At 38.1% G+C, this 27,014-nt stretch overlaps 1 protein-coding gene across 10 annotated transcripts in view; it reads right to left on the bottom strand.

The window, feature by feature from the left end:
- Positions 1-27,014, bottom strand: part of NIPBL (NIPBL cohesin loading factor) — a 237,367-nt gene that overhangs the window by 5,777 nt on the left and 204,576 nt on the right. For 8 of the 10 annotated variants that reach the window (XM_064271355.1, XM_003407996.4, XM_064271348.1 and 5 more), the window contains 3 exons: positions 25,132-25,306; positions 24,152-24,340; positions 12,809-23,591 (listed from right to left, as the gene is read on the bottom strand). In XM_064271355.1, the coding sequence (XP_064127425.1) occupies positions 23,226-23,591; positions 24,152-24,340; positions 25,132-25,306 (730 nt within the window). In that variant the 3' untranslated portion in view covers positions 12,809-23,225. Of the gene's footprint in view, positions 1-12,808; positions 23,592-24,110; positions 24,341-25,131; positions 25,307-27,014 lie in introns of those variants that run through there. The other 2 variants (XM_064271353.1, XM_010588099.3) reach the window with 2 other exon arrangements.

The raw sequence follows: 27,014 nt of genomic DNA, 5'->3' as shown, positions 1-27,014 counted from the left end.
CTCTTTCTCATTCTGGAATAACCAGTCATTTTATAAAAACCCAGTCCCAGTGCCGTTGAGTCGATTCCGACTCATAGCGACCCTAGAGAAGACAAAATTACTCTTTTCCCTCAACAAAAATACATCCAGCATTTCTGAATACTTAATCTAGCCTAAGTCCAAGATTCTAAGTTACCAAAATGATCTTTGAAACTGTCTTCAAGCTGACATACTGCAAAATATAATTACTATTTAAATAAATTTTTTGTCAGAATAAATTAACTTTCATTAACTTCTGAGAATATTAGTGATATTCAATATATACAAGTACTCAATTATCTCTAAACCAATAAAAGTACAGCTCCTTGTAGGGATATTTTAATCTAAATTTGTAATATCATCTGTTGTTGTTAGGCACCATTGAGTAGATTCCTACTCATAGCGACCCCATGTACAACAGAATGAAACACTGCCCGGTCCTGCACCATCCTCACAATTGTTGCTTTGTTTGAGCCCATCCTTGCAGCCACTGTGTCCATTTATCCCGTTGAAGGTCTTCCTCTCTTTTGCTGACCTTCTACTTTACTAACCATGATGTTCTCTCCAGGGACTTGTCCCTCCTAATAACATGTTCAAAGTATGTGTGACAAAGTCTTGCCATTTCTCTTAGGCTGGGTTCTCTAGAGAAGCAAAACCAGGAAATCGTATAAATATATACAGAGAGAGAGATTTATAATAAGGAAATGGCTCATGCGGCTGTAGAGGCTGGAACACCCCCACTCCATGGGTCAGGTTGGAAGCTTCTGATTCATGTAGCCACAGGGGCTGACAAACCCAAGATTGGCAGGCAAGATGGCAGGTAAGTTGCTTGCTCAAGTCTCAAGAACTGGAGTGAGACAAACAGGAGCCTGCAGGATCCAGAGCAAGCAAAAGCCCACGAGCCTTTCAAGAAAGTCCACTTATATTCAATGGATGCCACACCCCCAAGGAAACTCCCTTTCAACTGATTGGCTACTCAAAGCAGATCCCATCATAGAGATCACATTACATCAAATCTCATCATGGAAGTGATCACATCATTATACAACTGCCAAACTACATCATAACTGCCAAACCACTGAGAATCATGGCTCAGCCATGTTGACACACAACCTTAATGATCACATCATTCTTGCTTCTAAGGTGCATTCTGGCTATACTTCTTCCAAGACAGATCTCTTCATTCTTCTGGCAGTCCATGGTATATTCAATATTTTTCATTAACACCATAATTCAAAACCATCAATTTTTCTTTGGTCTTCCTGATTCATTGTCCAGCTTTTGTATGCATATGAAGTGATTGAAAAAACCATGGCTTGGGTCAGGCGCACCTTAGTCCTCAAAGTGACATCTTTGCTTTTTCACACTTTAAAGGTCTTTTGTAGCATATCTGCCTAATGCAATACATTGTTTGATTTATTGACTGGTGCCTTATGGGTGTTGATTGTGGATCCAAGTAAAATGAAATCCTTGACAACTTCAATATTTTCTCCATTTATCACGATGGTGCTTATTGGTCCAGTTGTGAGGATTTTTGATTTCTTTATGTTAAGGTATAATCCATACAGAAGGGTGTGGTCTTTGATCTTCATTGGTAAGTGCTTCAAGTCCTTTTCACTTTCAGCAAGCAAGGTTGTGTCATCTGCATATCGTAGGTTGTTAATGAGTCTTCCTCCAAACTTGATGCCCCGTTCTTCTTCATATAGTCCAGCTTCTCTGATTATTTGCTCAACATACAGACTGAATAAGTAAGTGAAAACATACAACCCTGACACACACCATTCCTGATTTTAAATCACACAGTATCCCCTTTTTCTGTCCAAACAACTGCCTCTTGGCCTATGTACAAGTTCTGCATGTGCACAATTAAGTGTTCTGGAATTCCCATTCTTCACAATGTTATCCCTAATTTGGTATGATCCACATAGTCGAATGACTTTGCATAGTCAATAAAACACAAACATCTTTCCAGTATTCTCTGCTGTCAGCCAAGGTCCATTTGACATCAGCAATGATATACCTCATTCCATGTCCTCTTTTGAATCGAGCTTGAATTTCTGACAGTTTCCTATTGATGTACTGCTGCAACCACTCATCTGTCAGTTTGTCATACTGTGGTGGCTTGTGTGTTGTTGTGATGCTGGAAGCTATGCCACTGATATTTCTAATAACAGCAGGGTCATCTATGGTGGACAGATTTTAGCGGAGCTTCCAGACTGAGACACACTAGGAAAAAGGACCTGGTAGTCTACTGCTGAAAAAATTGGCTAATGAAAACCTTATGAATGGCAGCCTAACATTCTCTGATATAGTGCCCTCAGATTGGAAAGGACTCAATATATGACTTGGGAAGAACTGCCTCCATAAAATAGAGTTGACTTTAATGATGTGGGTGGAGTAAAACTTTCAGGACTTTCATTTGCTGATGTGCCACAAGTCAAAATGAGAAGAAACAGCTGCAAATGTCCATTAATAATTGGAACATGGAATGTACGAAGTATGAATCTAGGGAAATTGGAAGTCGTCAAAAATGAAATGGAACACATAAAGATTGATATCTAGGCATTAGTGAGCTGAAATGGACTGGTGTTGGCCATTTTGGACCACACAATCATACAGTCTACTATGCTGGGAGTGAAAAATTGAAGAGAGATGGCCTCACGTTCATCATCGAAAAGAACATTTCAAGATCTATTGTGAAATACAGTGCTGTCAGTGATAGGATGATATCCATAGCCCTACAAGGAAGACAAGTTAATACAACTATTGTTCAAATTTGCACACCAACCACTAATGCCAAAGATGAGGAAATTGAAGATTTTTACCAACTTCTGCAGTCTGAAGTTGATCAAACATGCAATCAAGATGCGTTGATAATTATTGGTGTTCGGAATGTGGAAGTTGGAAAATATGGCCTTGGTGATAGAAACACCACCAGAGAGTGCATGATAGAATTTTTGCAAGACCATGACTTAATCCTTGCAAATACTTTTTCTCACCAACAAAAACAATGACCCTAAACGTGGACCTCACCAGATGGAATACACAGGAATCAAACTGACTAAATCTGTGGAAAGAGATGATGTACAATCTAAATCTCATCAGTCAGAACAAGGCCAGAGACCAAGTGTGAAACAGACCACCAACTACTCATATGCAAGTTCGAGTTGAAGATGAAGAAAATTAAAACAAGCCCATGAGAGCCAAAGTATAACCTTGAGTATATCCCACCTGAATTTAAACATCATCTCAAGAAAAAAATTGATGCATTGAACACTAGTGACTGAACACCAGATGAACTGTGGGAGGACATCATACACGAAGAAAGCAAAACATCATTAAAAAGAAAGGAAAGGAAAAAAGAACAGAATGGATGTCAGAAGGAACCCTGAGACTTGCTCTGGAATGTAGAGTAGCTAAAGCAAAGGGAAGAAATGATGAAGTAAAAGAGCTGAACATAAGATTTCAAAGTATTTTAATGAAGTGTGCAAAGAGCTGGAGTTAGAAAGCCAAAAGCTGAAAGAACTGAAAGAAAAATTCAAGCCTTGAGTTGCAATATTGAAGGGTTCTATGGGCAAAATATTGAATGATGCAGGAAATATCAAATAAAGATGGAAGGAATACACAGAGTCACTGTACCAAAAATAATTGGTCAACATTCAACCATTTCAGAAGGCAGTATATGATCAAAAACCAGTGGTATTGGAGGAAGAAGTCCAAGCTGCACTGAAGGCATTGTTGAAAAACAAGGCTCCAGGAATTGACAGAATACCAGTCGAGATGTTTCAACAGACAGATGCAGATGCTTGTCTATACCAAGAAATTTGGAAGACAGCTAGCTGACCAACCTACTAGAAGAGATCCGTATTTGTGCTCATTCCAAAGAAACGTGACCCAATAGAATGCGGAAATTATTGAACAATATCAATAATACCATCTGCAGATACAAAAACATCACATATACATATCTGTATGTATACATAAACAAACAAACATAAATATACAGCACATAGCTTTAATTCTAAAATATCTGCCATGAATCAGGCATAAGAACAGAAATACAAATTAACTCATGTATATAAGAAAGTTTCATCCATGCTCCACCTTTAATTTTTTTTTTTTTTTACCAGGATTGTGTCAGATGGGGTAGGTTGAAGTTTGCTGCTTGCTGCATCTGATAATATGAGGGCTGAAGTGTCCACAACAATGATGGAGATTTTTAAGATACCCCCCGCTACGATATACAATCTTATAGAGGTTGTGGACTTAACTGTAGGCGAGGGACTGAGGAGCGGCCAAGCGGACATTTAGGTGTCTCTGAAGCCCATCTGAGCAACTAAAATGTCCAAATTATTTCCAGTTACACCCTCTCCTCACTTATTGACATGGTTAGTTTCCAAAGATCAGGCTGTCCTGCAAAATTGGTGTTATGCAAAAGAAGACGATGACTGCATCAGTACATAACTGCCAAATGACATCATTACATAACTGCCAAACCACTGAGAATCATGGACCAACCAAGTGGACACATAACCTTAACCTTCACAGCCAGTGTTATTCTTGCCTCACACCTCGGTATTCATTACTGCCAGACATACATCATTAATGCTCAAAATAGTTGGATAATAGATTTTTTACTGTTGTTATAAAGATGAAATGTCAGATAACAAGATAGTCGATATGTGAAGAGAAGGCATACATTTTTCCCTCCAACGTCCTTGAGCTCCTTTAGAGCCCCCCATGGGGCCACAGAGGCCTAAAGCTCTAGTGCTGTAAGAGTGAGGGGATGGAGGAGATAGGGGTATTGAAGGGGGATAAATCAAAGGATTTAAAGAAGCTGAAGGGAAAATTGAAGGTGGTAAAAAGGAGATAGTGAGGGAGGGTGGTGGGAAGGAAGGGTGATGAGTCAGTCTGGGGATATTTTAAGTTTCCTAAAGAGGCCATTGAAGTTTTAAATTGAAATTTTAAGGGAAGCGGAAGAAGAATTACAAGACTGAGAATTCCCCATAGTGAGAGGAGGAACCAAAATAGAAGAACAAAAGAACCTTAACAAATAGCAAAGGAAGTGAGATTTTAACAGACAGAAAACCAACAAAGAAAGAAGTCAATAAACGGAGTGATTGACAAATTAAAAAAGAAAAACAACTATGGAAGTCTCACCAAAGAGTCGGGAACTTCCTGCTTGCAAAAGTCAGGGGCCTTTAGCCATTAGAGAAATGCAAATTAAAACTACGATGAGATTCCATCATTAATCCAAAAAACACAAAATAATAAATGTTGGAGAGGCTGCGGAGAGATTGGAACTCTTATACACTGCTGGTGGGAATGTAAAATGGTACAACCGCTTTGGAAATCTATCTGGCGTTTTCTTAAAAAGTTAGAAATAGAACTACCATACAATCCAGAAATCCCACTCTTCGGAATATACCCGAGAGAAATAAGGGCCTTCACACGAACAGATATATGCACACCCATGTTTATTGCAGCTCTGTTTACAATAGCAAAAAGCTGGAAGCAACCAAGGTGTCCATCAACAGATGAAGGGTTAAATAAATTCTGGTATATTCACACAATGGAATACTACTCATCGATAAAGAACAGTGACGAATCTGTGAAACATTTCATAACATGGAGGAACCTGGAAGGCATTATGCTGAGTGAAATTAGTCAGAGGCAAAAGGACAAATATTGTATAAGACCACTATTATAAGTTCTTGAGAAATAGTATAAACTGAGAAGAACACATACTTTTGTGGTTACGAGGGGGGGAGGGAGGGAAGGGGAGAGAGAGTTAATTACTGATTAGTTAGTAGATAAGAACTACTTTAGGTGAAGGGAAGGACAATACTCTATACACGGAAGGTCAGCTCAACTGGACTGGACCAAAAGCAAAGACGTTTCTGGGATAAACTGAATGCTTCAAAGGTCAGCAGAGCAAGGGCGGGGGTTTGGGGACTATGGCTTAAAGGGACTTCTAAGTCAACTGGCAAAATAATTCTATTATGAAAACATTCTGTATCCCACTTTGAAATGTGGCGTCTGGGGTCTTAAATGCTAACAAGCGGCCATCTAAGATGCATCAATTGGTCTCAACCCACCTGGATCAAAGGAGAATGAAGAACACCAAGGTCACATGATAACTATGAGCCCAAGAGACAGAAAGGGCCACATGAACCAGAGACTTACATCATCCTGAGACCAGAAGAACTAGATGGTGCCCGGCTACAACCGATGACTGCCCTGACAGGGAGCACAACAGAAAACCCCTGAGGGAGCAGGAGAACAGTGGGATGCAGACCCCAAATTCTCATAAAAAGACCAGACTTAATGGTCTGACTGAGACTAGAGGAATCCCAGTGGTCATGGTCCCCAAGCCTTCTTTTGGCCCAGGACAGGAACCATTCCCGAAGACAACTCATCAGACATGGAAGGGACTGGACAATGGTAGGAGAGAGATGATGATGAAGAGTGAGCTACTTGTATCAGGTGGACACTTGAGACTGTGTTGGTATCTCCTGTCTGGAGGGGAGATAGGAGGGTAGAGAGGGTTAGAAACTGGCAAAATTGTCACGAAAGGAGAGACTGGAAGGGCTGACTCATTAGGAGGAGAGTAAGTGGGAGTAAGGAGTAAGGTGTATATAAGCTTCTATGTGACAGACTGACTTGATTTGTAAACGTTCACTTAAAGTTCAATAAAAATTGTTATATAAAAAAAAAAAAGTCAGGGGCTTGAACCTCACTGCAAAGGGTCAAGAAGACTTCCATCCAGGAACACCAGAGGGTAGGGGACTTGTTCAACTTGAAGAACCAACAAGTAGGGAACTGAGAGAGAGAGAGAGAGGGAGTGTGGACCTACTCTAAGAACCAAGAAGCCTTCTGCCTTCTGAGGAAGGTTCTCACTCAAACTGCTCAAACAGAAAAGCACTGAGAAGAGCTCTCTTTGATAGACTTTGAGCCATTCCTTAAAAGAATCAAAGTCAAGCCCTTACCCTTCTTCAACGGGAAAGCACAGGCTTAGGAGTCAGACTGTCTTACAGATCATGATCAAGCAGTCAGGAGTGAAGACAAAGACTTGAGAGATTCAGAGGTGTGTGTACCTAGGTCCTGGGTGAGAGTTCTGAGGATCTAGTGATGAATCTGATCATGATTCTTGGTACCAGGACTGTCAAAAAAAATTGCACCGGATAATGTTAAAATACAGCAAGGATGATTTTTATTAAAAGTCATTAAAAAAGAAAGAGAAAAGTTGCAAGGGAGGGAAAAGGAAGAAGGGAAAAGAAAGAAGGAGCAGTGTAATCAGAAGAGGGGGACCACTATTATGGGGTAGAGACACCAGAGCTGTGTCTGTACGCCAACTCCACTGAGACACAGGTTGCGAGATTTTTAAAAGAAAGTTGGGAGGGGGGCTGGGCAAGTGATGTACTGAGGTCATAATCAGGGCCAGTTTACTCAGAAGGCTTTCCTTTTTTTATGATAAGGCCACCTGGATCCTGAGAGACCCAGGAGAATGTAGAAAGGAAGACAGGGAAGAAAAACTAAAGTTATTCTAACACTATAAATCTTTAAGTCTTGGTTAGTTCCTTGCAATAAGCCCTGCCGTTTTCCAATGCATAAAAGGGTGGAGGATTTCTTTAACAAAAGACTTGGGTGAAATTCAACCTTTATCACAGGGATACACCTCACAGGAAAAAAGCTTTGTTAGGTATGATTGATTTTTAAGTTTGTTTTTTTATATGTGGACCTGAGTCTAGGGCCAACTTCTGTGCAGGAGTTGCCTAGCCGAAGGAAAAATTTTATTGTGTTTTTTTTAAAAAAAAGACAAATATTTAAAATAAATTCAGAGTCAGTAAATGTAAAAAAAAGCTAATTAATCTCAGTATTAGGAATTTTTAAATAGTTTCTAGGTAAATAAATTAGTAATGGATTGATATGTATTTTTCAGTCATTCTCTCTCCTAAGACCCAAGGGAAAGGAAATAAAAGAATTAAAAACTGTATAACCCAACACACACATATACCCAATACATACGCACACAAAGAGACTGGAGAGGAGATACCTGTGGGTGAGAGGTTTCAACAAATTTCTGGAAGGCAGAAAGTGAATAGAGACGTAGCAACAGGTATTGTTGTTGTCGTTAGGTGCCATCGAGTTGGTTCTGACTCATAGCGACCTTATGCACAACAAAACGAAACATTGCCCGGTCCTGTACCACCCTCACAATCGTAATTATGCTTAATCCCATTGTTGCAGCCACTGTGCCAATCCATCACAATGAGGATCTTTCTCTTTTTTGCTGAACCTCTACTTTACCAAGCACAATATCCTTCCCCCATCCCTCCTGATAACATGTGCAAAGTACGTGAAATATAGTCTCACCATCCTTGCTGTTGTACTTCTTCCAAATTCTTCTGGTTGTACTTCTTCCAAGACAGATTTGTTCATTCTTTTGGCAGTCCGTGGTGTATTCAATATTCTTCCCCAACACTACAATTCAAAGGGGTCAATTCTTCTTTTGTCTTCCTTATTCATTGTCTAGCTTTCACAGGCATTTGAAGCGATTGAAAACACCATGCCTTGAGTCAGGCACACCTTAGCCTTCAAGGTGACATCCTTGCTTTTCAACACTTTAAGGAGATCTTTTGTAGCAGATTTGCCCAATGTAACACGTCTTTTGATTTTTTGACTGCTGCTTACATGGGTGTTGATCGTGGATCTAAGTAAAATGAAATCCTTGACAACCTCAATCCCCTCTCTGTTTACCATGATGTTGGTTATTGGCCGAGTTGTGAGGATTTTTGTTTATGTTGAGGTGTAATCTATACTGAAAACTGTGGTCTTTGATATTCATCAGTACGTGCTTCAAGTCCTCTTCACTTTCAGCAAAGTTGGGTCATCTGCATATCATAGGTTGTTATTGAGTCTTCCTCCAATCCTGATGCCCCGTTCATCTTCATATCGTCCAGCTTCTTGCATTATTTGCTCAGCATACACACTGAATAGGTATGATGAAAGGACACACCCCCGATGCACACCTTTCCTGACTTAAACCAATCAATATCCCCTTGTTCTGTCTGAACAACTGCCTCTTGATCCATGTACAGAGATTCCTCATGAGCACAGTTAAATGTTCTGGAATTCCTGTTCTCTGCAATGTTATCCATAATTTGTTATGATCCACACAGCCGAATGCCTTAGCACAGTCAATAAAATACAGGTAAACATCTTTCTGATATTCTCTGCCTTCAGTCAGATCCATCTGACATCAGCAGTGATATCCCTTGTTCCACGTCTTCTTCTAAATCTGGCTTGAACTTCTGGCAGGTATAGCAGGGTGGAATTACTGGGGAAAGGAGGGTGAGAATTGTTGCGTAACTCAAAGAATATAATCCGTGTCATTGAATTGTACATGCAGAAATCATTGGTGTCTGTTCTGCTGTGTACATTCTCGGCAACAAAATAACAAAAAGAAATTATATATATATATATATACATATATATATATATACACACACACGCACACATATATGCATAGGTACATATGTAAAGCCAAGTATATGTGTGACTTCATTCTTTGTTATACTACCAGGGCTTGATGAGTGAGGGATAGCAATTTCTTTTAGTAGGCTAGCTAAGTAAATGAGTATCTATGTGCCTTGCAGAATACGCTCCCCAACAGATGGATCTCAAGGTCTAGGTTTGGGGCAGATGGCAGCAAGGTTGTTTGTGGTTGTAGGTCCACCCTACAATATGTTCTCCATTCTGGTTCTTCTGACAATAAAACTGTTACTTTTATCTCCATCTGTCCGACTCCTGTTTATAATTTGAATCAGAACTCAAAGGAGTGAGGAATTTGATTTATCAGACTCCTTAAACCTGAACACATGATATATTGGCTGTGACTTGAGCTCAGACCACCAAATGGCAAGTGAGAATTCTACTTTTTAATCTGACAGATGTGAGAAGCTGTCACATTCACAAAATAAGGGCAAGTTACTCTATGAGAAGTCACAGAACAAGAAAAAGCTCTTTAAAATGTAGCTGGAATTTTAAAAAATTAATTGGAGTATTAGAAGTTGAAAAACTCTCAGAGAAGACAGAGGCAAAGACAAAGAGAGTGAAAAAAAAATGTGCAAAAGACATAACTGAGGTCAAGCCAGGAGAGATAATATCTGATGACAGAAATTTCAGAGAGAATAAAGAAATGAAAGGTGAAGAAATTATCAAAATTCTTCAGAGCTAAGGACACAGATTTAAAGATTAAAAGTCTACAACATGCCCTGCACAATGAATTAAAAAAAGATCCATATTAAGCCTTGTCATTGTGAAATATTAGAATACCAGAAATACATAAAATATTCTAAAAGTTGCTACAGAAGGAAACACAGGCTGTATACAAAGGAACAATAATCAGTATGGTATCGGCCCACTTAACAGCAACAACACAGGCTAGAAGATTGTGGTGAAATGCTTTCAAAGGGCAATTTTTCAACTTGGCATTCTTGACCCAGCTCTCATCAATTTTGAGGAGAATATAAAGGCATTTTCAAATAGCCAATGATTCAAAAAGTTTGTCCATATGCACCCACTCTTAGGAAGCTACTGAAGGATATGCACAAGCAAATGAAGCATTTTTAAATAAAAAGGAGAGAGACATGGTTCCAGACATGGGTTCTGGGTCCAAGCAGAAGAGGGGCAAGAAAAGTCTGGTTCAACAGCTTTGCGGCAGCCCAGGAAAACAACCAGCCCAGACTAGTACAAAAGTTAAGAACAGCTCCAGGCAAGGGTTTCCTGATGGAGGGTCAGGGAAAGGGGATAGAGGGCAAACAGACTCAGAAGAAAGAATATGAAAGAGCATTTTCAAAAGAACTAAGGATTTCTATGTGGAAATTATGTGAGTGAAAAAGCAATTATTCACTAAAGGAGGAACAAAAACAGGAAAGGAAATGTATCCATATACACTAATAAAAAAAAATTTTTTTCTTTTTTTTTTCTTTTTATTATACATATACACTAAAATTTAACAATATTTACATAGTCTTATATAAATGCACATTAAATATAGTGATAACCATATTGGGAGGAGGGGAGTGGTATAAGAGAGCCAAGTTCTTACCTATCGTAAGAAAACATCACTAGATCATAATATAATCAAACATATAAGATCTAGAATTTAATAAATTATAAAAATATATTCTTTTAAAATATGGATATAACTACTCAAAGAAAGAGCTGAAAGAGTTCAAAGTGGTTGTCTCTACAAAGAAAGTCTGGATGGGGAGAAGCAGGACAAAGGATTATTTCTTTGAATTTAATTAGAAAGATTAAACTGTTAAACAATATAAACTTTATTACTGAGTTATAAAACTGTCCCATTTAAATTTTTATCATGGAATTACTTTGAATTATACAAAAGGCAGGATCTTAAAGATTAAATTGACTATTTTTAATTCTGCAGAAATCCACCAAATAACTGGATGATTTTTTCCTTTCTGGATAGTGTCATATCTTTCGATTCCTTTCCTCAGTTCAACTCATGAGTATTCCTCGTGTGTTGTCCTCCAGATGAACCAGGAGGTAAGCCATGTTGTCTTCTCTTTAGATACCCAGCCAGAAGTCACTCACTAATTCTTACTAAGGAAATTCATTGCTGCTATCTTCTTGTTGCTACAATTTGACTAATAGCCAACCAAAGCAGTATGATCAATTTACTTCCTAAATAGTTCTACCAATGAGGCCACGTCTCTACTTACACTACCACCGCCCCAGCCTAAGTTACCATCATTGCTTCCCTGGACCACTGGGGCCCCCCTTCAATTGTTCTTTAAATAGTAGCGAGTGTTCTTTTAAAGATGCAAATCTAATGTTCCACTATTCCATCCTCATCAATCTTAACCTCTTTAACAGCTCCCCAGTGCTCATAGGACATCCTTAGCACAGCTACAAAAGCATGATTTGGTCCCGATTTCATCCCGTCATTCTCTCATTTGTTCTCCGCCATTCACAGTAACTGTGAAGTTTCTAAAGGAATATGCTCCTTCCTTCAGGGCCTTTGCACATGCTTTGCCATCTCTTTGTGACACTCTTCTAGCTTCCCCTCCCTTCATTCATTTTTTCCTCATACTTTATCAAGTCCCTAAGGAAGGAACTGTTTGGAGCAAATACTGTATATGATCTCCTATTTCCCAGCAGTTCAACCACTGTTATTGAGATACTTATCAGTTAGGTACTCAATTAGGAGCCCTGGTGGCTCAGTGGCCAAATGCTCAGCTGCTAACTGAAAGGTCGGCAGTTTGAGCCATTAGCTGCTCTGCAGAAGAAAGATGTGGCAGTTTGCTTCCATAAAGATTTACAGCCTTGGAAACCCCATAGGGCAGTTCTATTCTGTCCTATAGGGTCACTATGAGTTTAAAACAATTTGATGACAATGGGTTTGGTTTTTGGCTTTTACTAGCCAAAAGGTTAGCTGTTCAAGCCTACCCAGAGGCACTTCGGAGGAGAAGCTTGATGTTCTGATTCTGAAAGCTCACAGCCTTGAATACCGTCTGGAGCACAGTTCTACTCTTCCACACATGGGGTGCCCTGAGTTGGAATCCACTCGATGGCAACTAACAATATTTTACCTGCTACACATCAGGCTTTATCTGAGGATTGGTTTTACTTGGAGAAGGAAGCCTTTCTGATCTCCCCCACACCTCCGACTACTGCATTGCTACATTGTCTCATGGCTTCATTTACTTTTCCTTTCAAACACTCATCTTAATTGTAAGCAAATTGTATAATAATTGTGTACCTTGTGGTTGGTTCATTTTGTGTCTCCCCCACTAGAATGCAAGCATATTCCCAGTGTGTCCAGCGCGGTGCTTTGCTCATAATAGATACTCAGCAAATACTTGTCAAATGATGGAACTTGCAAAAGCTGTAAAAAGAATGAACTAGGGTCAACATCAAGCAATATCAAAGAAAACCTGTTAGTAAAAGGAAGAATCTAATGTTCCAGCTCAGGAAAGAAGTGCAGAAAGTAGACTGTGATTTCTTCAACGCCAAACTCCACCTCTTCACCTTACTAATTCCTTCCCAGGATTACACCCTGCACCTTGCACCCAGAACTACTCTACATCAAAAAATTACATAGACATTTCTTTGACTGTATCATCCCATTATTCTACTTTTGCTTGCACACATTGCAAAACTGATACAACACTGGAAGTGTTCATTTGTCTATGCCAAGAAATGTGGAAGACAGCTACCTGGCCAAGCGACTGGAAGAGATCCATATTTGTGCCCATTCCAAAGAAAGGTGAGGTGATCCAACAGAATGTGGAAATTACTGAACAATATCATCAATATCACATGCAAATAAAATTTTGCTGAAGATAATTTAAAAATGGTTGCAGCAGTATGACAGGGAACTGCCAGAAATTCAAGCTGGATTCAGGAGAGGACATGGAACAAAAGATACCATTGCTGATGTCAGATCGATCTTGGCTGAAATCAGAGAATATCAGAAAGATGTTTACCTGTATTTTATTGACTATGCGAAGGGATTTGACTGTGTGGATCATAACAAACTATGGATAACACTGTGAAGAATGGGAATTCTAGAACGCTTAACTGTGCTTATGAGGAACTGTATACAGATCGAGAGACAGCCATTTGAATAGAACAAGGGGATACTGCATGGTTTAAAATCAGAAAAGGTGTGCATCAGGGTTGTATTCTTTCGCCATAGTTATTCAATCCATATGCCGAGCAAATAACCCAAGAAGCTGGACTATATGAAGAAGAACAAAGCATCTGGATTGGAGGGAGACTCATCAACAACCTGCAATATGCAGATGACACAACCTTGCTTGCTGAAAAGTGAAGAGGACTTGAAGCATGTACTGATGAAGATCAAAGACCACAGCCTTCTGTATGGATTACACCTCAACATAAAGAAACCAACAATTCTCACAACTGGACCTATAAGCAACATCATAAATGGAGAGGAGACTGAAGTTTTCAAGGGTTTCATTTTACTTGGAGCTGCAATCAACACCCATAAAAGCAGCAGTCAAGAAATAAAATGACATATTGCATTGGGCAAATCTGCTGCAAAAAACCCCTCTACGATGTTAAAAAGCAAAGATGTCACTTTGAGGACTAAGGTGTGCCTGACCTAAGCCATGATATTTTCAATTGTCTCATATGCATGCGAAAGCTGAACCATGAATAAGGAAAACCGAAGAATTAATGCCTTTGAATTATGGTGTTGACAAAGAATATTGAATATACCATGGATGAACAGATCTGTCTTGGAAGAAGTGCAGTAGGAATGCTCCTTAGAAACAAGAATGATGAGACTACATTTCACATACTTTGGACATGTTATCAGGAGAGATCAGTCCCTGCAGAAGGACATCATGGTTGCTAAAGTAGAGGGTCAGCAAAAAAAGAGGAAGAACCTCAATGAGATGAACTGACACAGTGGCTACAACAATGGGCTCAAACATAGCAATGATTGTGAGGGTGGTACAAGACCTGGCAGTGTTTCATTCTGTTGTACACGGGGCTGCTATGAGTCTGAACCTACTCAATGGCACCTAACAACATTATACTTGCTCTTCCACTTCATGGAGAACTCTGAACCTTGATTCCTCCATTTTCTCCCAATCTAGTTCAACTAGATCCAGGCAACTAGACCCAATCCTGGGTCAATGACAACTCACCTTTGTTGTGTAGCTGAGCAATACCACAGAAAAATAACAGTGATGCAGCCTGACATCACCATAATTCTCCACATTGTAGCCAGTGAATGATCTTTATCACACAACTATGATCTTTCTGATACCACAACCCAGAGCATAGCTTACTGTATTCAAAGTCCTTTCAAACTCTTGAATGACATTTCAGGCCCTTTATTATCTACTCCCCTCTCTAGCTTCACCTGTCAGAATTTCAGCATCCTATTGTTCTCTCCTTCCCAAGGTCTTGCTACCCTGGTCTACAAGATTCTCATTCACTTCTTAGCTCAACTACCATCTGACTTGCTACCCTGGTCTACAAGATTCTCATTCACTTCTTAGCTCAACTACCATCTGACTTCTGCTCTCATCTTCTCTGAAACTACTCTCCCTAATGTCACTTTTGACATCTGGAATGACAGATCTAAAATTCATTTTTCAGTCTGGATATTACTTTTGAATTTCATATGTTGCTCTCTTCTTCCTTCTTGAGACTCTTTCTGGATTCTTCCCATACGCAAATCTGAAGTTCTTCCCTGTCTCCCCCACAAACTCATTGTCTTCTCATCGCACTTTAAGTGTTGGCCATCCCCAAGGTCCTTCTTGGGCTTTGTGCTGCCCTTATGCAACATCTTAGATGCTGTTGACTCCCAAATGTAGCTTTCCTGAAAGTGTCATGTTTGTATATGTTCCTTGCTTCTGGACATTGCCTAATATTCTACAGGTCCTCACTTTCAGCATATTTAAAATTGAGCCTAGTCACCAAAGCTAGAAAATCCTGATAACTTGACACCTTTGTCTTCCTCTACTCCATTCAGCCAACTGTCAAGTCCCATTATCTTAATACAGTTGTTATCCCTCCAGTCCTCTTCATCTGTGCTACCACAATCATCGTAGCTCAGGCTCTAACATCTCTTACTAGAAACTATTGCATTAGTGTCCTCCTCTTGATGCCTGCAATTCTATTCTCCATGTAGCAGTGAGAGTGAGCTTTCATCCATCCATTGGTTAACCCATTGCCATCAAGTTAATCCCAACTCATAGTGACCCTCTAGGACAGAGTATAACTGCCCCATAGGGTTTCCAAGGCTGTAATCCTAGGAATACAGTCACTGTATCAAAAGAACTGGTCAACATTCAACCATTTCAAGAGATAGCATATGATCAGGAACTGATGGTACTAAAGAGGTCCAAGCTGCACTGAAGGTACTGGTGAAAAACAAGGCTCTGGGAATTGATGGCATACCAATTGAAATGTTTCAACAAATGGATGCAGTGCTGGAAGTGCTCACTTGCCTATGTCAAGAAATTTGGAAGACAGCTGTCTGGCCAACCAACTGTAAGTGATCCATATTTATGCCTATTTCCAAGAAAGGTGATCCAACCGAATGTAGAAATTATTGAACAGTATCATTAATATCACATGCAAGTAAAATTTTGCTGAAGATCATTTAAAAGCAGCTGCAGCAGTGTATCTATCGACAGGGAACTGCCAGAAATTCAAGCTGGATTCAGAAGAGGATGTGGAACAAAAGATAACATTGCCGATGTCAGATGGATTCTGGCTTAAAGCAGAGAACACCAGAAAGATGTTTACCTGTGTTGTATTGACTATGCAAAGGCATTTGACTGTGTGGATCATAGCAAATTATGAATAACATTGTGAAGAATGGGAATTCAAGACACTTAACTGTGCTCATGAGGAATCTGTACATAGATCAAGAGGCAGTTGTTTGAACAGAACAAGGGGTTACTCCGTGGTTTAAAGTCAGGAAAGGCGTGCGTCACGGATGTATGCTTTCACCATACCTATTCAATCTGTATGCTGAGCAAATAATCCAAGAAGCTGGACTCTATGAAGAAGAGCGGGGCATCAAGATTAGAGGAAGACTCATTAACAACCTGCGTTATGCGGATGGCACAACTTTGCTTGCTGAAATTGAAGAACACTTGAAGCACTTACTGATGAAAATCAAAGACTATAGCCTTCAGTCTGGATTACACTTCAACATAAAGAAAACAAAAACCTCACAACTGGGCCAGTAAGCAACATCATGATAAACAGAGAAAAGACTGAAGTTGTCAAGGATTTCATTTTACTTGGATCCACATCAACGCACAAGGAAGCAGCAGTCAAGAAATCAAAGGACGCACTGCACTGGGAACATCTGCTGCAAAAGACCTCTTTAAACTGTTGAAAAGCAAAGATGTCACCCTGAAGAGTAGGGTGCCCCTGACCCAAACTATGGTGTTTTCAGTCACCTCATATGCATGTGAAAGCTGGCCGATGAATAAGGAAGACTGAAGAATTGATGCCTTTGAATTGTGGTGTTGCTGAAGAATATTGAATATATCACAGACTGCCAAAAGAACAAACAAATCTGTCTTGGAAGAAGTATAGCCAGAATGCTCCTTAGAAGCCAGGATGGCGAGACTATGTCTCACATAATTTGGAGATGTTATCAAGAGGGATCAGTCCCTGGAGAAGGACATCATACTTGGTAGAGGGTCAGTGAAAAAGAAGACGACCCTCAAGGAGATGGACTGACACAGTGGCTACAACAATGGGCTGAAGCATAACAATGACTGTGAGGATGGTGCAGGACTGGGCTGCGTTTTGTTGTAATAGGGTTGCTTTGAGTTGGAACAGACTTGACAGCCCCTAACAACAACAATCTTTAGGGAAGCAGATTGCCACATCTTTCTCCCTCAGAGCAGCTGGTGGGTTCAAACCACGGACCTTTCAATTAACAGCTGAGAGATTAACCCCTGTACCACCAGGGCTCCAATCTCTTGCCCTTCAATTATCTGTAAACTTTATGTTTTCTTCAAATTGCATACTTACTCCTTACTTTCTATAGCTTCATCTTTTGATACTGTACTACATACGCTCTGGTTCCTCCCACTCAGTTGTTCCCATTTTCAGAATTCCATCCCCCTTAAGTCGAAATCAACTCGGCAGCAAGATTTTTTTTCTCTTCACTTAAGCAAACATTCTGATGATCCAAATATGTGTAAAACATAATTTCAGATTTCCTTAAATAAGATCCCATATAATATGCTGTGAATTTATCTACCGAACTTCATTTTACACTTATTCAGAGCCACTGGCTTCAAAGTATGTCTTCTAACTTTAAAGTCAACACTGTTTGGTTTTACTAGTTTTCTACATCAAGCCAGGCAATGCAGAAGATAAAAACAGGACACACACACAAAAATGTCATACTTTACCCTCTCCATTTATCTAAGAGAGAGGATGGCAGGCATCACAGAATCTGGAAATATAAAAGTGGATCTCTTGAAAAGATATAAAAAATTTACAAAATTTGGTCATTAAGTAGCCTTTCCTCCCATTGCACCTTAAAAGTTGTTAGTATTTAAGCTCCTCCTTTGGCTTAACATGCAACTTAGTAAGTAAAGACTTTCCCAGATGACATCTTCCGTGTTAAGAGTAACTGGTCTGGGACCTAAGAACCCTGAGAGCTGCTCTTGGCTGTGGAAGTAACTAGATATGTAGCTTGCGGGTATTGCTTTGCCTCTGAGCCTCAATTTTCCCTGGAAAAAAAAAAAGTTTGGATTAGAACAGGAGGTTTTATCCTGTAGTCCCTGGATTCTCAAGACAGGGCATACATGGAATTGGGGTGATGGTGACCATGAACCCCTGAAATTGTATACACAATTACGGGTATAAATTTCTTCAGTTTTCCGAGGAGAGATTTCATGACTTTCATGAGATTCTCAAAGGGGTTCATGAACTTAGTGGTTAAGAACATCTGGGCTAAATGATCTTTCAGATCCCCCATATTGTATGATTTTATAAATATTTTCTTAACTACGGAAAGTGGAGATTCATTATTGGCTTAGGTTTTATGACATACTGAGTTCATAGTGACTTTTATTGCTCTTTGTTCCATACCTAAATATACAAGTTATGATCAAGACAAATTTACACTGCCATTTCTTAGAGAAAGAAGGGCTAATGAAAAGGGTGAAGACACTGTATTTAATGAAATAACACAAAATAACTTTTTATTTGCAAGGCTTTGTGTCACTGGGATTAAATAACTAAGGAAGTCACAAGTAAAAGGTAGGGGCAAAGTCCCATTCAACAAAAACTGTAATAGCTAAAAGCTATGTAATAAACAGGATTAAAGCCTGTAGTTTTTATTTCACAGTACTTAACCTAACACTTAACACTTCTGCCTAAATAGGAACTCTGATCTCTTTACAGGGCTAGAAAGGTTGAGTTTTGAATAACGTGTCTTGTACAGTGTTATAAGTGTCCTCTGGCATCTATTTAAACTTCCACTTCCTTATTTTAGTTCTTCATCTCCAATTTCCTGCTTGGCACTTTTCAACTCAAATTCAAAGGAATAAATAACATTTATGACCATCTTCCTGAAAACTGGATTTACCACCTTACTACGTTTCAAGCAGGCACAAGAATCAGTACTTATGAATTTAGAAAAGAGTATCTCTCAAACCCACAATAAATTCAGGAAGGAAAAAGGGTGAAAAGCCAGAAAGTAACTATAGTCTATTTTTAATCAACTGTTTTCATAAGAACCCAAGGACAATTCATTTCATTTATAAAAAATTTGCAAGGAAAATAAAAGATGAGGAAATCTATACATTAAGACCTAAGATGACATTTATGAGAAAAATGAAACACATTGGATATTTGATAATGAAGTATTAATATTTAAAAATATATACGACTGTGATTTGTCTCAGAAAAATATGGAGGAAGTGACGTAGTGCATGCGGCATTCAAACGAGTTTGGCCAGAAACTCAGAATGATTGATACATGGGGTTCCCACAACAAGTTAAATATAATAAAAAAAAAAAAATTTCAAAAAAAAATGTATAATTGGGGTTTTACGAAGGGTGGGAAGTTGGTGATTGTTGTACAAAACACACGGAGATTTTGATCACTTAGCCAATAAACCATGCAAATGAATTTGTTTGATCAGTGACCCTTCCATAATACCAAATTTGCATTCAGTTCCCAGATAGGACAAATAGGACAAGGGGTGTGTTTAGGGAAAAAACACAAATAAAATCAGTAAAATCAATTTGTGTAATAAATTATTTGCTTCCTACGACAAAAAGGAGCCAGTGGATTAGATAAACTTGAGTTCTAAAATGGGCAAAAGCAAACTGCAGAAGGTTCAAACAAGTGGAATTTCTGAAGGGCAAACATTTCTATTGTGTTTCAAGTTATATTATTTTTAATGGGTAATCTTAAGGTTTTATATATGCAAAAACAATCTTACTCCAGTTTAAGATCCATATCAAGAGTTCTGAAGATGCAGACCACCGGCACACTGGTTAGTGACCAGACTGAGTTCTCTGTGCTTCTAAAAGTGTGCGTGTGAGGGAAGACCATATGCTTCCCTGTTAAGTTTATTTTCTAAAGAAAAAAAAATGATAAATTCATTGGCTGGGCATGAAATCTACATCGAACAAAAAATCAGCTTGACTTACCTGTCTTCATGAGGCAGACTACCGCCACCAAAACTGCCTGTGTGCTTCCGTTACCTGCTAACAATTCAAATACTCAACATATCAACAGGATAAACTATGTATTCTTCTTCTCTAAAAGCTCAGCATTCCTTCTGTTTGATTACCAAATTCTATTTTCTGCCATGTGTATTTTGATAGACATCTTTAAAAAGAATACCCATTCTTTGCTGAAATAATGACTTAATAAAATGCCAAATTTTCCTATCGATACATTAAAAAAAGAAGAGGCGCTTGGAAATTTTTATATTAAATATAAACAACCTTCTTAATACGATATGGCTTACTCCAGTATCAACAAACTATGGAGTAAGACTCAGCTCTGTGAAACCTCAATATACTTGAAAAGTTTGATTTTGTATATTTGCCACCAAGGCCATGTTTTAGGGTTAAGACTGAAACATCACCTTTGAGAAATCTCCAACTTTTCGAGACATTTGCTTTTTCTATTTAAGGGTTAAGGCTTTTGAGTTGTATCAACATTTGGCCTATGTTAACAGATAAAAAATGGAACTTAGAGTATCTGGAAAATTCTCAAACTCTGTTGAGTCAAATTTCCAACGAAGAGTCAACAAAGCAGCTCATCTGTGACCAGAGGTGGCAACAGAATTCTTAGTACTGTGTGCTGCTTTCTTAAAGTTCACTCTAAGTAGGACCCCCAAGTCTATACTTCAAGGACCCCTAAGGAGCTGGCTTACTTCAGTTAAAGATCATTTCCCTTAATGCTTAATGTTCAATTAGAGTAGTGAGACACAACTACTCCAATTCTAGATTTCAATTACTATTATTACATTTGTTAACAAATTATCGAATCCTTCTGTCTCAAACTCCTCATCTAAAAAATGGGGCTAAAATATTTAACTAGCAGAGTTTTTGTGAGAGAATTAAATGACAGCACACATCATTAAGTGTCAGGCACATACCCTCTGCTGTCGATTCCGTACTCACAGCGACCCTATAGGACAGAGAACTGCCCCATAGTTTCCAAGGAGCGCCTGGTGGATTTGAACTTCTGATCTTTTGGCTAGCAGCTATAGCACTTAACCACTACACCACTAGGGTTTCTGTCAGGCACATAGCTTTCAAAATTGGCTTTCTGACCGTCATTTTTATTCTTCAGTACTTTCTAGGTTGGACTTTATATTCTTTATATTTTCTCTAATTAGTATTTTACTCATATTGATATATTATTGCTTTCATAAGCCACCTCAAATCCTTTGTTGAATAAGAATGTATGCATAAACAAACTCCAAGGGGGGGGGTAATCTAATTTGCCCCAGAGTTCACAGTAAAAGGGAAGATGAAACAGCAGTTAAATGGAAGAAAAAGAATAATGTGAAAACATTTCCTTCATGAAAACATTCTGAAAGAATCCCACATAGGAAATAAATCCTGAACAGTTATTTTCATCTTTGTTTAATAGGTTTTCACAAAAAGGTATTTTGTGGCAACGTCATTCTTCCTCACAAATTAAATACCTTCATTTATTTACCAATTTCATAAAACCTGCATTCTAGAAGTCAATTTTTTAAAACAGTGATTTAAAAGTACACTTTTTTAAAATAATTAAATTTGAAACAGACCTCATCCCCTGTAAATTTTAGTATTATTATTTCTAAGAGTGTCACTATGAAAATCAACTGATCAAACACCCGCCTCCCCATTTAGTCAAAAGATATTTGTAGTAACTAACGCATACCCATAACTGCTCCCAAAAGATGTATGGTAATACTTTGAGTAGGAAACAAACACCTCAATTAGTAAAATTATTCCTTTTTCAGCATTAAAAAATAATCTGTGAAAAATGTAGTGTAATTATGAAGTGCCATGTCTTGACTCTGATTATTTCTAAAAATAACATGGCATAATTTTAATTAAGAGAAGAGCTGGTTTCCCAAAGTAGCATGATTGTTACCTCTCCCCAAGACTGTTACCTTTTCCCAAGGTTTAAAAAATAAATATTACGATCATGACATCATTAGAAAGAAATTGAAGCATACAAGGAATAAACTATAGTTTCTTTTTATATCAAAATGTACTCTTGAAAATGTGTTTGGCACAGTGCTAAATCATATATAGTTAATACTAAATATTGCAGGATACAATAAAACCCTGGAGTTAATTGTTTACACCCTCTTTATGGGAATGAAAATAATAGATACCAATTATTCAGAAGTCAGCCTATACAAACTGTATAAACAATATTTTATGTTTTGCTTTGAAAACCAGTGATATAATAAATTTTACATAAAAGACTGCAAATAATATAAATGGATTTAAACAGATCTTTACAATAAGAAATTCAAATGGAAACAGACAAGTAACAAAGAGAAGTAAAAAAATTTATTGCAGTATTCACTCCACCAGATTGCCTGGGGATCCCTTTTCTTGTATTGTTTTCAGGGTGACCTAATACATCAAAATCTACATTTACAAAAACTCCTTCTGCAGATAGGTCATAGATACTGCATGCTTTTTTTTTTTTTTTTTTTTTTCAACAGAATAAATTATATGTCCAGGAGATTCTGCCATTTTACAGCCTGGAAAAAACAATGCTTCCCTGGAAACTGGGCTAAGCTAAAGAAAGCCATCCGCTGCTAGGTTAAACTCCAAGAACACTTTATTAAGAACATTAACAGACTAATTTCCAACATTCACTTGTTTATTTTTTTTAAACAGAAAGTTTTTTTTCCAAGATATAAACAATTTTTTGTTAAACTATAATACAGTGGGAGTAAAAATGAACTGAGAATCTGTTTCTGCTGCACAACAGCGAAGGGAGCTCCCACAAAAATGTTTGCCCAACATTTCCTTCCTTTGTTCCTGCATCCCAGGTTCCATTCTTACTCTTCATAAAACTGATTTTTTTTTTTTTTTTTTTTTTTGCCAGAATGTTGATATTTCAAGTTTTTCTGCCTTTTAAAAAAATTCCTGTAAATTTGGCTGCATGTACAAATTCATTAGCTGGAAGTCCCATCCTTGGCGGCATACAGGGATCGTAAAGTCTGAACAACTTTATTAGTCAGCTTATTAGCACTCGTTAGAGCAATTTTTTTGTAAATAATGTCTGACTCTTTAATAGTGTCTACCCAAGGCACCAGTTTGCGGCCATCACGGCGCTTAGCCTCAGTCCAGGAGCCACTGTAGGAGCCTGCCATCCACTGAACACTGAAGCCATTGCTGGTTTTCTGTACTACTCTTGCAATTTGTGGTCGATCTTTGTACTTTGGACAGCAAATAGCGATGACATCCATGACGTCAACACTTTCATTCATCTGTGCTGCCAACTCCGTAGAGTCTGAATTTCGTTTTGACCTTCTCAATGACTAAAACATTGGGAGGGGGGAAAAAAGACCAAGTGTTACACAAAAGAATTTTAGTGAAATTATTGTTTTTATTGCTTTTAATCCCTTGACGCCGGGAGTTGGGATTTCCCGGCACACTTCCATTGCCGGCAATGAGACGCACCGTGACCGCCAGCGCCAAGGGGTTAACAAATACTTGTAAAACCATGTAACTCTTAATTTGTACCCGTCTTTACTCTTATTGATATATAAAATTATATATACATATGAACCATAAAGCTACATAAAAACTTAGCAACAATAAAAAGGATAACACACATTTAATACAATCCAAAGAAAAATTAATAACCCTTTGAAAGCTGGATAAATCTCATCTGTTTTTTCTTTTTTATTGTCTTTTATGTTAAACTTTCTACAAAAGGATGTATAAATGGTTAAGTAGAGAATCTCTATCTACAAAATGTTCTCTCTCGTAAGTATTACATTACTTGGTGTACATTTAATAGACTGACATATATAAGCACATAAAAATCATTTTACGTAATACGCTGCGAAATACGTTGACTCCTCCTCCGCCTCACCCCTGAAGTGCCTCCTCCTCTATCCTCCCCATCACTTTCATCATCTTCTGTTTCTGCTGCTGCATTATTTTTAGGGCTGCCTCCTCCAAGCAGCGAGGTAATTGCTTTGTTCCGAGCATTTGTGCTAGCTGACACCTCCCCTTCTTCCTCCTCTTCATCAGGGTCCAGATGTTCCATGAGAAGTTTGAACTAGAAAAAAAAAAAAAAATACTAATTCAGAGTTTTAACTAAGTATCTCAAACAAGACTATCAAATCCCTAAGTGGTTTCTACGGCAGTAGTTTGGTATGGGTGAAATAAACGTTACTTATTGTCCAGTGTAGGGGCTGGCAAATGTTTTCTGTAAAGGGTCAGACAGTAAATATTTTTGGATTTGTAGCCTATACAGTCTCTGTTAAAACCATTAACTCAGCCACTGTAGTGTGAAAGCAGTTATCAACGTAAATGAATGGGCATGACTGTGTTCCAATAAAAATTTATTTACAAAAACAAACTAGTAACACTGGTTGCCAGAAAGGAGGAGAACAGAATGGCTAAACGAAGGATAACTTTTCACTGTTTTCCCTTTTATGAAACATAAGCCATGTAATCTATTAAATTAAAAAAAAAAAAAAACACATAATACATTGTCCTATAAACTTTCATTTCCTCTAAAATAAAGTTTCTGGCAGGTTGTTGCTACCTAAAAAAATTTATAAAACAGTGGATGCAAAGGGAAAGGCAAATTTAAAGTAACTCATCAAAACCACATGACAGTACGTAACACTATAAATGTACTTAAAGCACTGAATTAACGGTACTCTCAAAAATGGTTCAAACGGTAAATTTTGTTATGTGTGTTTACCACAAACAAGTTCAAGAAGTAATTTTGATAGTATATGAAGTTTACATGTAACACAAAGGAGGCGTCTATCTCCCAAATAATCTGCTCTTTATAAATGTCACTATGAGAAGACAATATATTCTGGTTTGACTACTCACATCTAGATACTGTTTTACTATACTCCTCTTCACATCTTCAGTGATTTTGGAATTAGCCATATCACTCCGCAGGAAGTCCAGTGTTTGTTTGGGATGAAAATGAACACCTGTTTTTCGGTTTATCGCTTTATCATATACTTTTGCAGATTCAGATGGAGAATATTTCTGAATTTTACTGTTTTTGGAAAATAAAATTATAAACTTTAAAAAACTTTCAGGCACTTATATATTTAAATTGATTCTAGTTAAATTTCACTTACAAATAATTACACTTATTATCATACGATTTCAACCAATGGACTTGAAAAAGGGAAGTAAAGACATAAAGGCAAAAATTAAAAATAATAATAATCTCTTGTTTCCATTGGTATTTGTCATGAATAGAAGCATCAGAATGATAAAGACAGAGAAAAATAACCTAATTTGGAGAACTCCAATTACATGTAAGTATGAAACATCATTTTAATGAAGTTAGTTTTTCATGTCTATTTTTTATAAACCTGTTCCGTATTATTAAGCCACCTGTTTAAAAACCTTTCCAACTCCTCAGCACTGTCCCAAGAGCTAAAGTTTTAAATTATTTTGAATTATTTGGCAACATTTAAGATTTTCACATAAAAATCTGGATTTTCAGTTTCTATTGAAAAAGTGAATGCTGTGGCCACACCGTGCCCATCTTTTCCTGTGACAAACAGCTGAGGGACACCTGAGTAATGTCTGACCCCTTCAGATGAAGTATGCTCTTTCCTGTTTGCAACTGATCAGGTCTACTTCACTTATTATCTGTCAACTATAAATATTTGACTTTATGGTTCCTAAAGTTAGGTTTCAATGAATGTGAGAAACTGGTGCAGGCAGAGGAGTTATCTTTAGTGACTAGTGTGAGTACAATTATAGGGCGTTCACAATAATGAGTACTTTTTCTATCTCTTATATTTTAAAGACTATTTGGTCAGTTGGCATAACAAAGTTCATTAAGAAAATGTTCTGCATCCCACTTTGGCAAGTGGCGTCTGGGGTCTTAAAAGCTAGCGAGTAGCTTTTGGTCCCAACCCGCTTGGAGCAAAGGAGAATGAAGAACACCAAAGATACAAAGAAAATATCAGCCCAAGAGACAAAAAAGGGCCACATAAACCAGAAACTCCATCAGCCTGGTACTGGAAAAACTAGATGGTGCCTGGCTACCACCAATGACTGCCCTGACAGGGAACACAATAGAGTCCCTGACGGAACAGCAGAAAAGTAGGATGCTGAACTCAAATTCATGTAAAAAGACCAGACTTAATGATCTGAATGAGACTTGAGGAACCCCAGAAGACATGGGCCCTGGACTTTCTGTTAACCCAGAACTAAAACTATTCCCGAAGCCAACTCTTCAGACAAAGATTACACTGGACTATAAAACATAATACTTCTGAGGAGTGTTCAAGTACATACACGAGACTAAATGGGTGGCTCCTGTCCAGAGGTGGGATGAGAAGGCAGAAAGGGATAGGAGCTGGTTGAATGGACACAGGAAACTCAGGGTACAAGGGGCAGGGTGGGTGCTGTCACATTGTGGGGATTGCAACTAGGGTCACGTAGCAATATGTGTATAAATTTTTGTATGAGAAACTAACTTGAGCTATAAACTTTCACCTAAAGTGCAATAAAAAATTAAAAAAAGAAACAGAACTCACTATAAAAAAAAAAAAAAAAAGACTATTTGGGTTCTTGCAGAGCTCAGCCTAGTTGTCTATACCTACTCTTATTTCACAGCTCTTTAAAACTTAAATTTGCAAACTATTTTAAGATTAGCCTAACCAGTAAGTTCTTTCAAGGAAATAATAAAAAAAGTAAGTCCTTAAGTTTGTAATGTACTGTCACTGATGTAAAAGGATATG

This window comes from Loxodonta africana, chromosome 2, assembly GCF_030014295.1.
Source record: "Loxodonta africana isolate mLoxAfr1 chromosome 2, mLoxAfr1.hap2, whole genome shotgun sequence".
Classification (NCBI taxonomy): Eukaryota; Metazoa; Chordata; class Mammalia; order Proboscidea; family Elephantidae; genus Loxodonta; species Loxodonta africana.
Note: the sequence above shows the minus strand (reverse complement) of the source record. Positions and strands in the feature narration are given on the sequence as shown.